The sequence below is a fragment of the Serinus canaria genome, chromosome 25, assembly GCF_022539315.1.
Source record: "Serinus canaria isolate serCan28SL12 chromosome 25, serCan2020, whole genome shotgun sequence".
Taxonomy (NCBI): domain Eukaryota; kingdom Metazoa; phylum Chordata; class Aves; order Passeriformes; family Fringillidae; genus Serinus; species Serinus canaria.
In genome coordinates, this window is record NC_066338.1 from 2,865,740 (window position 1) to 2,880,361 (window position 14,622).

Consider the following 14,622-nt stretch of genomic DNA (forward strand, 5'->3'; position numbering starts at 1 on the left):
TTCCTGATACAGGCCAGGATGCCATTGGCCCTCTTGGCCACCTGGGCACACTGCTGGCTCACGTTCAGTCGACTGTCAGCCAGCACCCCCAGGTCCCTTTCCTCCTGAGCACTGTCCAGCCACACCGTCCCCAGCCTATAACGTGTCAGGGGGTTATTGTGGCCAAAGTGCAGGACTCGGCACTTGGACTTATTGAACTTCATCCCATCAGATTCTGCCCATCCATCCAACCGTTCCAGGTCCCTCTGCAAAGCCCTCCCTCCCTCTAACAGATGGACACACGCTCCCAGCTTAGTGTCATCTGCAAATTTGCTAATGAAAGACACTAAACCCTCATCCATGTCATCAATTAAAGTATTAAACAGAACTGGCCCCAGCACAGAGCCCTGAGGGACACCACTGGTGACTGGCCACCAGCTGGATGCAGCACCATTCACCACCACTCTCTGGGCCGGCCATCCAGCCAGTTCCTAACCCAGCAAAGAGTGCTCCTGTCCAAGCCACGAGCTGCAGCTTGTCTAGGAGTGTGCTGTGGGAGACAGTGCCAAAGGCCTTGCTGATATCCAAATAAACAACGTCTACAGCCTTCCCTGCATCCACTAGGCAGGTTACCTGGTCATAGAAGGTGACCAGGTTGGTTAAACATGACCTACCCCTTCCTAAACCCATGCTGACTGGGTCTGATACCCTGGCCATCCTTTCAATTCTGTGTGATGGCACTTAATATAAACTGTTCCATTATTTTGCCAGGGACTGAGGTCAGGCTGACTGGTCTATAATTACCAGGATCCTCCTTTGCACCCTTTTTGTGAATGGGTATCCCATTGGCAGCTTCCAGTCATCCAGAACCTCACCAGTGCCCAGGACTGTTGGTAAATGATGGAGAGTGGCTTTGCAAGCTCATTTGCCAGCTCCCTCATTACCCTGGGGTGGATCCCGTCTGGTCCCATAGATTTATGAACATCCAAGCACTTCATGAGTTCTTTGACTGCCTCCTCTTGGATAATGGGGGCACCATTCTGCTCCCTGACACCATCAACCACTCCAAGCGGGCAGGTGTCTTGAGGGCAGGTCATCTTCCCACTAAAAACTGAGGCAAAGTAGGCATTAAGCACTTCTGCCTTCTCCTCATCTGCAGATACCAAGTTCCCTCCCTTGTCCAACAAAGAACAAAGGCTGGTCCTACCCTCCCTTCTAGCATTAATGTATTTGTAAAAACATTTTTTATTATCCTTTACAGAAGTCGCCACTCTGAGTTAAAAACGAGCTTTGGCCTCCCTTATTTTTTTTCTGCATGCTCCAGCAGCCTTCTTGAATACTTCCTTAGAGACCTGACCCTCCTTCCAATGCTGATACATCCTCTTTTTATTCCTAAGTTCTTCCAAAACCTCCTTGCCCAGCCAGGCTGGACGTTTACCCCGTTGACTGATCTTTTGGCACACAGGGACAGTCTGTTCCTGTGCCCTCAAGATCTCTGTTTTGAGGCATGCCCACCTTTCCTGAGCTCCTTTGTTTTTAAGGGCTGTTTCCCAAGGGACACTCTGAATAAGTCTCCTAAACAGGCCAAAGTCTGCCCTCTGGAAGTTCAGTGTAAGAGTCTTACTGGTGCTCCTCCTGACTTCACCAAATATTGAGAACTTTATTATTTCATGATCACTCTGCCCCAAGCGACCTCCAACCACCACATCTCCCACCAGCCCATCTCTATTTGCAAACAGCAGATCTAACACAGCCCCTCCCCTGGTGGGCTCACCCACCAGCTGCGACAGAAAGTTGTCCTCCATACATTCTAAGAATTTCCTGGACTGCCTCTTTACTGCTGTATTAAGTTCCCAGCAGATGTCTGGTAGGTTGAAGTCATCCACAAGAACAAGGGCTGATGATCTTGAAACATTACCTAGCTGCTTATAGAATAAGTCATCTACCTCTTCTTCCTGGTCGGGTGGGCGATATCAGACTCCCAGCAGGGTGTCAGCCTTGTTGGCCTTCCCCTTAATTCTTACCCATAGACATTCAACTCCATCTTCCTTAGTTTCAATTCCTACAGCATCGAAAGTCGGCTTAATATAAAGGGCCACCCCTCCTCCTCTTCTTCCTTTCCTGTCTCTTCTGAAGAGCTTGTATCCATCCAGTGCAGTACGCCAGCTGTGTGAGTCATCCCACCACGTTTCTGTGATGGCAGCTACATCAAAGCTCTGCAGTTGCACCATGGCCTCCAGCTCTTCTTGTTTGTTGCCCAAGCTGTGTGCATTGGTATACACGCACCTCAGCTGGGCTACTGACTTCACCCCTACCTTAGCCTTGCAACCCTTGGGCCTGCTTCCAGATAGCTCAGCTGCTTCCCCTTCCCCCTCCAAACCTAGTTTAAAGCCCTCTCAATGAGGTCTGCCAGTTCATGAGCTAAAAACCTTTTGCCCTTAACAGAGAGATGTAGCCCATCTGGTTCCAGCAGAGCAGATGCTGTAAAAGCTTCCCCATGATCAAAGAATCCAAAATTTTGCCGATGACACCAACCCTTAAGCCACTTGTTGATGATGCGGATTCTCCTGTTTCTTTCATCCTTTTCCTCCACCACCAAAGGAACTGAGGAGAACACTCACTACCTGTGCTCCTGCCCTATCAATTACCTCACCCAGTACCCTGAAGTCCTTTCTCATTGCCTTGACACTCCTCTTTTCAATCTCATCACTGCCAGCCTGGAGTCTCAGCAGTGGGTAATAATCAGAGGGCTGAATCAGCCCAGGAAGTCTCTCAGTGATATTTTGTACCTGGGACCCAGGGAGGCAACAGACCTCCCTGTGGGATGGGTCTGGTCAACATCTGGGGCCCTCAGTTCCCTTCAGAAGGGAATCACCTACTACGATTACCCTTCTTTTCTTCTTGATGTTAGAGGTAGTGATCCATCTTACAGATGAATCATAACTGGGGGGTTCACTGGGCAGACAATTTTCTCCTAAATCATCTAGTTGGGTCTCTAGATCCAGGACCTCATACCTATTCTGAAGTGGTACCTGGCTGGATGATGGGGATGGGTAGGAGTTTCTGTTATTACCTCCCCGAGTGGGGACCCATTTCCACTCCTCTTCATCTACCGGGTGCCCTTCTATTGCCTGAGAGTGGGAGGCATACAAGTCCTCAGTCTCTCGGTCAGAGACCTCCCTTAAAGATGGAAGGGCTGAGCTCCACCAGTCTATTTCCCTTTCACTTTCCCTGATACTCCTTAACCTTTCAACTTCCTCCCTAAGCTCAGTCACCAGTGAAAGGAGGTCGTTCACTTGTTCACAGCGCAGGCAGGTCTCCTCCACAACACTCCCTGAAGCCACCGATAAGCTCAAGCACTCTGGGCACGGATGGGTCTGTACAGACACATCCTTTTTGGAGGGCTCGACTTGGTCACTCACACTTATACCAGCCACGGTTTTTGGCCGTGTGGAAACCATTACTAACAGACACCTCAGACACAACCGGGCAGCAGTAACACCTCAGGGAACACAGAGGACTCTTTACTACAGGGGGGTCCTGTCACATCTCAGGGATCTGGAGGGTCCCCATGTCACCAGGACCTCCCCACTGGGTCACACCCGGCGCTTCAGTGGTCCCCAGAACCCACACGGTTTCGCCCACACTGGGATGCTCTGGGATATCCCCAGAGCAGGGGACAGGCTCTGCTCACACCAGGAGCTGACCCATGGAGCGGAGCCCACCCAGAGCCCTCGAGGTCCCTGCAGGTGCCAGGCTGGGGACAACCAAACCTCCCCCTTACAATCTGAAACGTTCATGGTGGGGCTGAGCCCACTGCCAGGTCTGTCACACGCGTAGGTGCCACTCAGGGTGACAATGAGGTGGTCACGTCCCTGTTGCCATCAGCACTGCCCATCCTTGCACCAGGTGGTGGCACCAGCTCTCCCCGAGCCCTGGCATGTCAGTGTCACCCGGTCCCACTGCACTGGCGGCGTCCAGGGGGGCTCCACGAGGAGCTGGATGGTCTGGGCACCTGCTGGTGACAGGGGACACCAGCCTGCCAGGGCCAGCACAGGGCTGGGGACACCGCGGTGGGGACATGGCATTGGCTGAGGACTCACCAGCGAGGCCGAGGGTCTGTGCTGAAAGGGAGAAGGGACAGGGCTGGGAGGGGGTGGCACTGCAGGAACAGTGGCACAGGGGCACGGGGTGTGGGGCTGTCACGAAAGGTCTCTATGGGGGCACTGGTGTGGCACATGGGTCTCAAGGACAGGGACACAGCAGCCAAGACATGCTCAGGCATGGGGACCCTGTGCTGGCACAGGTCACCCCCACCAGCCCCACAGCCACGGCCCCATGGCCCAGTGCCCATAGTCCCATTCCCATGGCACCTGTCCCCATGGCCCAAGGACATGGTACTTGTCTCCTTGTCCCTGTTCCTGCATCCCTGCATCCCTGTCCCTGTCCCTGCTGCTGCCCCAGCCCCAAAGTTCCTTCTGCCACATCCTTGTCCCCACATTTCCATCCCCCTGTCCCTGTCCCCCCATCCCATTTCCACTCTCCCTCTCCTCTGTTCCTGTCCCCACGGTCACCCCACAACTCTGGTCACACTGGGCTCCATGCCCTGCTGGCCTTGGGGACCTCAGGGGACTCAGTAGCCCCCCTGTGCACCCTCCCTTCCCTATCCCCAGGGTGTCAGGCCCGTGCCCAGAGCACTCACCCCACAGGAGCAGTGCCACCTTCCCGGCCATCCCAGTGTCCCCAGCCATGTGGACTGGCTGTCACTCGCTGCTGTGGCCACCGCTCCCCTGGCTGGCGGCTCTTGGGATGAAGGGGAAGGAAGCGAGGTCACGTCTGTCCCCACGTGGAGGTGGCCCTTGGTGGGGGCAGGGTGGCCACAAGCTGGGTACAGGCTGGGGACATGATGGGATAGTCTGGGGACATGGTGGGGGATGGTGTTTTAAGGAGTTGGGGGCTCATGGGATGTGGGGAACCAAGGATGGGTGACCAGGAGAATGGGGCTCCAGGGGAATTGGGGTCTCCATGCCTGGGTGGGTTCAGGGATAGGGGTGCTGTGGAAACATGGTCCCAAGGGATTTGGGGTCATGGCATGTGGGTGCCAGGGTTGGGGGTGCAGGGGGTAAAAGGGGACCCTCGGGAATAGGGATTCTGGGGGAAGAAGCAGCCCATAGGATGGGATCAAGGCAATGGTGGTCCTGGGCAATGGCAGTCCTGGGATGGGAGTCCCCAGGGAGGAGAGACCAAAGCAATGGGGGTCCCAGGGGAATGGGGATGCCAGGGATGGGCAGTGGCTGGATGGGCATGGGGGTCACAGCTCCTTCCCTGGCTGCCTCAGATTTTGGGGTGACTCAGGGCCCAGCACAGCACCCCCCTGGGGAACCCCAGGGCTGTCCTGGGATGCTCTGGGTCTCTGCCCCACACACCCCTGGGTCAGGTTCCCCCATTTCCTGGCTCAGCCATCCCAGGCAACACTTGATGCCCAATTGGTTGAGACAAAATTATACATCCATAGAATAAAAGCAAAAATCTTTCCCATGCCAATTTTTCCTCAATAAAGGACCTACTGAGCAAGAATCAAACTGAAAAGGTATAAAATGCTCTGGTTTATAGAATGCTTTTAACAGTTGCTCTCCCAACAAGTTTCTCACAATGAAAATACAAACAAATCCCAAAGAAATGAGACTTTTTTGTTCCCTTTAGAGTTCCCTTTGTGCATCCCACAGCAGCGTTTGCTTGTGGATAACACAAAGTGTGGAATCTCCCTGCGTGTCCAACAGCTCCATGGGATTGTTCCCTGCCTGCTGGGCAGCAACCCAGCCCCTAAGGAAGCCTTTTCTTGGGCCATCTGTAGGAACTCTCCCCATTTTGCTCATTCCCACCCTGAAACTTGACTGACTTCTCATGGAGGAAGGGGAGAAGCCCTGTCCATCCTTGGGACAGTGCACAGCAATCTGTGGAAATGCCCGTGTGTGCCTCAGGGTCTGATTCCCTGCTAAATCCACTCCAGGCTGCCCTGAATTCCCTTGCCTGGGCACTCCTGCTGTGACACCCCTGTTCCCCAGCCCCTCGTGTGCAGCCCCTGCTCAATATTTCCACACTTTTCCCTCTCTTCTGGTGTGCACATCCAGAACCCAAACCTTCTTTCCATGAGGTTCCAAAGGGCTGCAGGTTTTGCTCATGAAGAAGGGTCCAGGTCAGGTTGTTGAGCAGCTTGTTGTCTTTGCAGTAGTTTTGTGGTTTTCTCAGTCCCTTGGGCAAAGGGACAAAATGATCAATTGCTGCATTTCTGGGCTGGTTCCCTCCCAGCTGCCCCTGCAGGGTGGGTTTCCAGCCAGCCCTGCTCTGAAAACCATCAAAGGCCCTCACAGAGCCACTGCTTGGGCTCCCTTTGGGGTTTGTGCTTCTTGCAGGGCTGAGCAAACCACAGGCAGGCCTTTTCCCCCACAGAATTCTCACCTCTGCAGCAGCTCTAAAGCTGCCAGAATCAAAGCCAAGGGGGCAGGGGGGACCCTGAGGTCCTGGCTGCCACCTGGGGCTGGCCAGAGCAGGGCTGGGCAATGGCCATCCCTGTGCAGTGGGGCTGGGCCATGGCTGGGCCCCACCCTTGGACTGACAGGGGTCCCCAGGATGTGCCACCCCTGGGAAAGGCTCCCGGCCAGGAATGTGCAGGGACATTTCTGGAACTGCCACCCTCTGGTAAAGGTTCCCCCATGCCAGGATGTGTCACCCCCTGGGACAGGATCCTCCTCAGACAGGAGCCCCCTGGATGTGCCCCCCAGGACAGAACTGCCTCCCTTTCCCATCTGAAAGTGAGCACAAACAGCCTCTTCCTTCTTGTCCAGGAAAAAGAGAGTGAAAATATTGAGGGGGCACAGCCCAACACCTCCATCCCCCACAGCCTCCCCACCCTTCCCTGCACCTCCTGCTCCCCATTTTCCCATTCCCCTTGGTCCCCCCAACCCCTTTCCCTGCTCAGGTGCTCCCTGGGATTGCTGAGCCGGGAACCGGTGGTGAGGGGAAATGGTACAGAAGTGAGGAAAAGAAGGAAAAAGATAAATAAAGAGAGGAGAAATCAAGGGCAGGGGAGGGCACAGAAGCAGAGGACCCCCATGTGATGCCTGCACAGGAAATGAGCACCCCATGGGGCCTTTGCTGTTCACTGGGTCACCCCAAAATCTGAGGCACCCAGGAAAGGAGATGAGATGCCTGTGCCTATCCAGACACTGCCCATCCCTGGTACCCCCGTTCCACTGGGAACCCAACCATGGGAGCCCCATTCCTTATATCCCTCCATCCCTGTGACCCCCATCCCAGTACTGCCATTCCCCAGGATCTCCATGGCCCAGCACGCCATTCCCAAGGAACCTTCTCCTGTTCATTCCATCTCCTGAAATGTCCCTTTCCCCAGGACCTTTATTCTCCCAGGACTCCCCATTCCCCTGGCACTCTCATCCCCAGGACCCCCATCTCCTGACCCCAAATCCCTGGAGCCCACATTCCTCTAGGCCTCCCATCTCTGAGTCCCCCAGGCCCTGGGGACCCCCATTCCATGGCACCCCCATCCCAGTGACTCCCCCTCCTCAGCACCCCCATTTGCCAGGGACCCCATTCCTGGGATCCCCCCATTTACCTGGACACTCATCCCTAGCTTCCCAAACCCCCAGAGCCCCCCACTCCTTGGAACCCCATGTCCCACCTTGTCCCACCCACCCTTGTCCCCTTCCTGTGCCCAGCTTGTGGCCACCCTGCCCCCACCAAGGGCCACCTCCACGTGGGGACAGGCGTGACCTCGCTTCCTTCCCCTTCATCCGAGGAGCCACCAGCCAGGGGAGGGGTGGCCACAGCAGCGAGTGACAGCCAGTCCACATGGCTGGGGACACCGGGGTGGCCGGGAAGGTGGCCCTGCTCCTGTGGGGTGAGTGCCCTGGGCACGGGCCTGACACCCTGGGGATAGGGAGGGGAGGGTGCACAGGGGGGCTGCTGGGTCCCCCGAGGTCCCCAATGCCAGCAGAGCCAGTCCGTGTTACCCACAGTGGACCTTGGTGTGACTGTGACTGATGTAGGGTGGCTCTGGGGACAGGAGCAGGGTGTAGGAATTTGGGGATGGGATTTGGAGACAGGAATGTGGGACTGGCACCTTTGGGCTCAGGTAGCTCTGGGGATAGGGACAAGGGAACAGGCATGCAGGGACAGAAGGGGACAAGAACCGTGAGGATGTGGCCATGGGGATGGGATCATGGGGATGGGATCATGATCTGGTGGGGGTGACCTGGGCCAGCATGGGCTGTGTCCGTGGTGTCCTTGTGCCTGGGGTGTCCACAGTGTCCCCATGTTCTGCCTCAGCCCAGGGTGGCTTTGGTGTCCCTGTTCCCAAGGCGGCCGTGCCTCAGGGATATGGTGCACGGGTGGCTGTGACACAGACATGTCTCCCTGCCTCGCCAAATCTTTTGGGGACCACCCCCATGCACTTTCCTACAAGAACTGCTGTCCCCATGGGGACAGTTCTGGACAGCCCCCACACCCTGTACCCCGTGGGCCTCTGTCCCCTCAGTGCCACCCCCTCCCAGCCCTGTCCCTTCTTCCTTCCAGCCCAGACCCTCGGCCTCGCTGGTGAGTCCTCGGGGGATGCCACGTCCCTACCCCGCTGTCCCCACCCCACACTGGCACTGGCAGTCTGGTCTGACTGTCACCCGCAGTCTGACTGTCACCCGCAGGCACCCAGACCACCCAGATCCTTGTGGAACCCCCCTGGAGGCCACCAGTGCTGTGGGACCGGGTGACACTGACCTGCCAGGGCTTGGGGACCGCCGGTGCCACCACCTGGTACAAGGACGGGCAGCGCTGGTGGCAGGAGAGACACGACCGCCTCAATGTCACAGAGAGTGGCATCTACACATGTGACAGACCTGGCAGTGGGCTCAGCCCCCCTGTGACAGTCTTAGATGGTGAGGGGGGATTTTAAATGATCTGGGAGGCCCCTGACAGGTCTGGGTGGGCTCCACTCCGTGGGTGGCTTCACACCCCTTGTGTGGCAGGAGCCTGTGCCCTGCACACAGGGACATCCCAGTGCATCCCAGTGCACCCAGATGTCCCCAGTGCCATGGGGACCCACCTCTGACCAATCTGGAGCCCCTCAGTAAGATGGGACCCTCCTGTCCCACAGATGATCTGGTGCTGCAGGTGCCAGCACGGGCGCTGCTGGAGGGGGACACGGTGACACTGCGCTGCCGGGGCCGGTGGAACAGCCCGGTCACCAAGGTGCGATTTTTCAAGGATGAGAATAATCTGACGAGGTCCCTGAATGCGACCGAGCTGTCCCTGTCCCCCCTCCAGCTGAACCACAGTGGCAGCTACCGCTGCAAGGGCTGGGTGAGGTCCTGGCCGTCAGGCTCAGCAGCAGTGACAGTGACAGTGCACGGTGAGCACCCCCACGGCTGGAACTCCCATCTCCTGACAGCCCCAAAGCCACTTCCCAGTGCACTCTGAGTCACAGTCCTCACCTCCCCTCTCCTTCCCTGAACTCTTTCCGGTGCCAGTGCTGGAGGGTCACCAAAGCCCACCACGGGGTCCCCCCTGACTCTCAGTTGCCTCAGCACCCCCAGCCCCCTGCAGCTCCAAGCCTCTCTCCTGCACTCCCCCTCCTGTTCTACCGGGACAGGCAGGTGGTGGGGGGCCCGCAGGGGTCCCTGCAGCTGCTGGCGCCTGCCGTGGGGGTCTCCCACTCAGGGAATTACAGCTGCCAGGTGTGCTCCGAGGAGGGTAGGGCTGTGCAGAAGAGCAGCACCTGGCTCTGTGTCATGGTATGCAGTGAGTGTGGGGATGGGCACGGGGAGCCCCCATTGCCTCCTCTGCTCCCCTGCCTGGGGACCTCCATGTCCCCCTGACACATTTCTTGGGTCTCCTCTCCTCTGCCCTGTGTCCCCTCACCCCTCTCTGGTGTGACCCCATCCCCGAAATTCCCCATCACACCCATCCCCCCTGTCCCTATCCCCCACACTGGCTGCCAGCCCCTCCCTGTGGGCTCAGCCCCATCTCTGTCCCCACAGTGCCTGTGGCCAATGCCACCATCACCCCTGGTCCCCTGTCACACCAGGTGCAGGCAGGTGACCCTGTGACCCTGCACTGCTTAGTGCAGGTGGGCTCAGCCCCTGTCACCTTCACCTGGCTGCACAACGGGCAGGAGGTGGCTCGGGGTCCCCTTCTGGAGTTCAGGGCCACCACTGTGGGACATTCAGGCACCTACCAGTGCATGGCCACCAACCAGGCAGACGAGCATCACGTGTTCCGGGCACTCAGCCCAGAGCTGGCCCTGGAGGTGACACCGCGGGACACAGGGACACACAGAGACACAGGTGGGGTCACACAGGGTCACCAGGGACTGCAGGACCCCTGGGGTGATGGTTGACCCTGATGTGTCAGGGTCCCTGTGTCTCTGTTTCTTGCAGTGGCTGCAGGGGTCGGTGGGGCCCTTTTGTTCCTGCTCCTGCTCGTGGGTGTCATTGTGGCCTGGCACCGGTGGCACTGTGTGGGTGGGTGACAATGGGGGGATGGGGATCCCAGGGAGCTGTAGAGGCTCCCAGAATTGGGGAGCCATATAGTGGCTTTTACACCCCTAGAACTGTGACCTTGTCTGGGGGTCCTGTAGGGTTTGGGGTGGTGCTGGAGGGTCCTGCAGGGATGTTGAGGGTTCCTTCAGTGGCCCTGGGGGCTTCTGGGAGGTCTCTGTCCCTGCTGGGCTTTGGATCCTTGAGGCTGAGTTGGTTGAGGTCACTGGGGAGGTTCATGAATTCTGGGAGACTTCAGCAATGCTTCGAGATCTTGTGGGAATTGAGGGTCCCGTGGGGGTTCAGGAATCCTGAGAGGGGTCTGGGCCCTGGGACCCCACAGTCACCCCTCTCCTCTTTCCTCTGCAGCTGCCAGGAAGAATCAGGAAAGGTGAGTGGGGGGCTCAAACCACATTCTCCCCTTTTACCCCAACCCCCAAGACCTCCCATTCCCTCCCCCACATCCCCTTTATTCCCTCAGGGCCCCCCCAGATCCCCCGGCCCCCCCAGAGGAGGGGGAGGTGCTGTACACCCACGTCGTGGTCACCAGGCGGGCAGCAGGTGAGTATGGAGGGGACACACTCAGAGGGACATGTCACCCACGAGTGTCACCCCACCCAGATCCCACAGCCCGTGTCTCTCACAGTGTCCCCCCGTGCCACCACACTCCAGGATCCCCAGGTGACCCACATGGAACTGCGGGGACCCCAGGGGCAACTGCGGGAACCTGGTGACATCTACGGGAATGTTCTGTGACACACGGGGGAACTGGGGGGCACTGGGGGTCCCCACCCATGGACACCCACTCGTGTGTGTGCTGCCACCAAAACTGCCCCTCTTCCTCCCTGTGGAGGCACAAGGATCCCAAAGGGCTGAGAGAAGAACAATTTCCTGAAATAGCAACGAGAGAGAACAAAACCAACAGCAACAAGGTTCAGAGTCCAAATTGTCACAAAAAGGAACAATTTCCAGGGAAAGCCCCCAAAAAGGAACAAACCTTGGATGTTTCCCCCAGCATGTTTCCCCCACCAAAGGAACCTGGCAAGACCCTGGACCTTTCTTGCTCTGATGGCCAAAGTGGCCTTCAGGAGGCTCTGGATTCTCTTCTCTCATGTCCCAAACCCCTCCTCTGCCGTGTTCCCCACACGAGGATGTCACAAAGGCCCTGTGGGGATTCCAGAGCCTCCCCCTTTTCCAGGGCAGTTGGGATCAGGCCATGGAACAGGGTGGGGTGCCAGAGACAGGAAAAGTTTGATGTCTGGAGACATTTTGGAACACCTGTGTGTGGCAAGGGTGGGTCAGGCCTTGCTTTTGGTGAGACAGGGCCCCGTCTGTCCATCAGTCTGTCAGCCGTGGCACACTGGGGACAGTGTGATGCTCTGCCAAGCCAGCTCCTGAGTGGCCGGGTGACCAGAAGTGCCAGCTGGGGAGAGGGCCCTTGGTGGCCCGACTGGCTTAAAGGGCAGACCCTGTCTCCTCTTGGGGTATCTGTCCCATCCACACTGGAACTCAGAATCTGGCAACCCATTTAAATGAGAAATATCTGCCAAAGAAAGTGGGAACTTTCCTGGAATGGAAAGAAGACCCATGCCTAAAACTTTTTTCATTTCAAAGATTATGGGGCTTTCAGGCAGAAGTGTAGGAAAAGGAATAACAGCTTTTTACATGGAAATTTATAAACCAGAACAGAACAAACAACACAAAACCAGAACTTTCCCTTCTGCTCAGCGCTGTTGGGTTTTCTGGCAGTTATAACCATGGCCAGCAGGGGGCGCTGCAGGGAGCACTCCCGGCCAGCAGGGGGCGCTGCAGGGAGCACTCCCGGCCAGCAGGGGGCGCTGCAGGGAGCACTCCCGGCCAGCAGGGGGCGCCCCGGTCGAGCTCCATCCCCTCAGGGGCCATGGCGGCCTTGGACAGAAGGAAGGAGGGGAAATCGCTCCTTTTGCAAACTCACGGGCGCTAATCGGCCCCGGTACCACCACTGGCAGCAGGCAGAAGCCGCCAAGGCAGCAGGTTGGATCCCAGTGCCCAGTGGCAGCATAGCAGTGTCCTGGGGCCAGGCACATTCCTTAGGGAATACCCATGACCACTGTCCATGATCCCGAATGGAAGGAAGGCAGCACCTGACCCCAGGCAGGTCTCAGGTCCACAACAGCCCCTCTGGTGGCTTTACACCACAATTCCGGCAAAGCCTCAGCCTTTCACTCAGGTGAGGAGCACAGGGATGGAGCAGCTTTGGGGACACCTGGAATCCAGACAGGGTCACTCCCCAGAGCTCCACCACAGCCACAGGGCAGAGCCACTGCTAGATATTGCTGGACTTTTCCCTCTTATTTGACAGCTACAGCCTGAGCCCAAACATTCTTTCCATGAGGTTACAGAAAGCTTCAGGTTTTGTCCGAGAAGCAGGGTCCAGGTCAGGTTAGTGAGGAGATTGGTGTGGGATTTGCAGTAATCCTGGAGGTCTCTCAGTCCCTTCCCTAGAGGAACAAATGATCAATTGCTGCATTTCCGGACTGGTTCCCTCCGACCTGCCCCTGCAGGGCGGGTTTCCAGCCAGCCCTGCTCTGAAAACCATCAAAGGCCCTCGCAGAGCCACTGCTTGGGCTCCCTTTGGGCTTTGTGCTTCTTGCAGGGCTGAGCAAACCACAGGCAGGCCTTTTCCCCCACAGAATTCTCACCTCTGCAGCAGCTCTAAAGCTGCCAGAATCAAAGCCAAGGGGGTGGGGGAGACCCTGAGGTCCTGGCTGCCACCTGGGGCTGGCCAGAGCAGGGCTGGGCAATGGCCATCCCTGTGCAGTGGGGCTGGGCCATGGCTGGGCCCCACCCTTGGAGGGCCACTGGCTTCAAAGGAGAGGAGTTTGGGAGCTCCCTCCTGCCCTGGGCTCCATTCCCGAGCTGCTCTTGTGGGCTCAGATCCTGCAGGGGATGAGCAAGAAGAGAGAAGTCTGAAACCTCCCGGAGCTGCCACACAAGACAGAACCCCTTGGCCAGCATGTGTCAGGATCCCCCCAGGACAGGAGCACCCTGGATGTGCCCCCCAGGAAAGAACCCATCCCCCGTGTGACAAAGGTGTCAAATGGCCTCTTCCTTCTGCTGCAGGAGAGACAATATGAAAGTGTTGGGGAGGCACAGCCAGACACCCCTATCCTGCACAGCCTCCCCAGCCCTCCCTGCAGACCCCTCAGCCCTGCTTCCCCCACCCTGGGCTTCCCCCTGTCTCTGTCCCTCTGGGAGCCTCTCAGGAAGCCCCGGCCAGGCCCGAGTCGGCAGCACCGGGGGGGCAACCCCGACACGGCCGACTGCGGGGGACACTCTCTCTCGTGCCCCGAGGGAGCTGAGGGCAGGGAGGCCAGTCACCTTTGCAGCAGAGGAGACACCAGAGACATCGGTGGAAGATAAAGGGCCGACTCTTAGCAGGGGTTAATCCAAGGTTTTATTCAGGAGCCTGGGGAGCTCCTACACCTCAGGGGGCCTCCTACTGAGAGCCCGGGAGATGTGCCAAGGTTACATTTAAAGGGAGCTGGAAACCAAAAGTAGATAACATTTTACTAACCAATAAATTAGCCTAAGGGATTTGCACTAAGGAATAGACATTTAGGACAGCAGATAGGGCAAGTCTAGGGGGGCCGACCCCTGGCCTCTGGCAAATCACTCAATGTCTTGGACCAAAGCTTCTAGATGGAGGGGATGGGATGCTGAGTGATGGACAGAGAGCCAGGGTGGGGATTTGGGGATGATCTCATCAAGGGAGAGGGATTACATAGGTAAAGGAAAGGGGGCACAATCTGGGATAAATTATTTGGGAAAAATACAGGGATACAAAAACCAAACTACTTCAAAGTATTACAAAGTATAAAATCACACTACAACACAGGACCATCTCCTACTCAGGATGTGCTGCTCAGGTGTTTTTCTTTCTCTTCTTTATGTCAGCAGTTTCCCCTCCTGACCATCATGTGCTATGACCACTATGCATCCATCTGCAAACCCCTGCACTACGGGACCCTCCTGGGCAGCAGAGCTTGTGCCCACATGGCAGCAGCTGCCTGGGCCAGTGGCTTTCTCAATGCTCTGCTGCACACAGCCAATACAT

At 57.2% G+C, this 14,622-nt stretch overlaps 1 protein-coding gene across 9 annotated transcripts in view; it reads left to right on the forward strand.

Annotated features, from left to right (window-relative positions):
• The first annotated feature begins 7,787 nt into the window (after nucleotides 1–7,787).
• Nucleotides 7,788–14,622, forward strand: part of LOC115484767 (Fc receptor-like protein 5) — a 101,439-nt gene continuing 94,604 nt past the window's right edge. For 2 of the 9 annotated variants that reach the window (XM_050983674.1, XM_050983678.1), the window contains exons 1-8: nucleotides 7,788–7,897; nucleotides 8,572–8,592; nucleotides 8,697–8,927; nucleotides 9,146–9,400; nucleotides 10,029–10,334; nucleotides 10,428–10,511; nucleotides 10,896–10,917; nucleotides 11,008–11,047. In XM_050983674.1, coding sequence (XP_050839631.1) covers nucleotides 7,849–7,897; nucleotides 8,572–8,592; nucleotides 8,697–8,927; nucleotides 9,146–9,400; nucleotides 10,029–10,334; nucleotides 10,428–10,511; nucleotides 10,896–10,917; nucleotides 11,008–11,047 — 1,008 coding nt within the window. In that variant the 5' untranslated portion in view covers nucleotides 7,788–7,848. Of the gene's footprint in view, nucleotides 7,898–8,571; nucleotides 8,593–8,696; nucleotides 8,928–9,145; nucleotides 9,401–10,028; nucleotides 10,335–10,427; nucleotides 10,512–10,895; nucleotides 10,918–11,007; nucleotides 11,088–11,172; nucleotides 11,432–14,622 lie in introns of those variants that run through there. The other 7 variants (XM_050983682.1, XM_050983680.1, XM_050983677.1 and 4 more) reach the window with 6 other exon arrangements.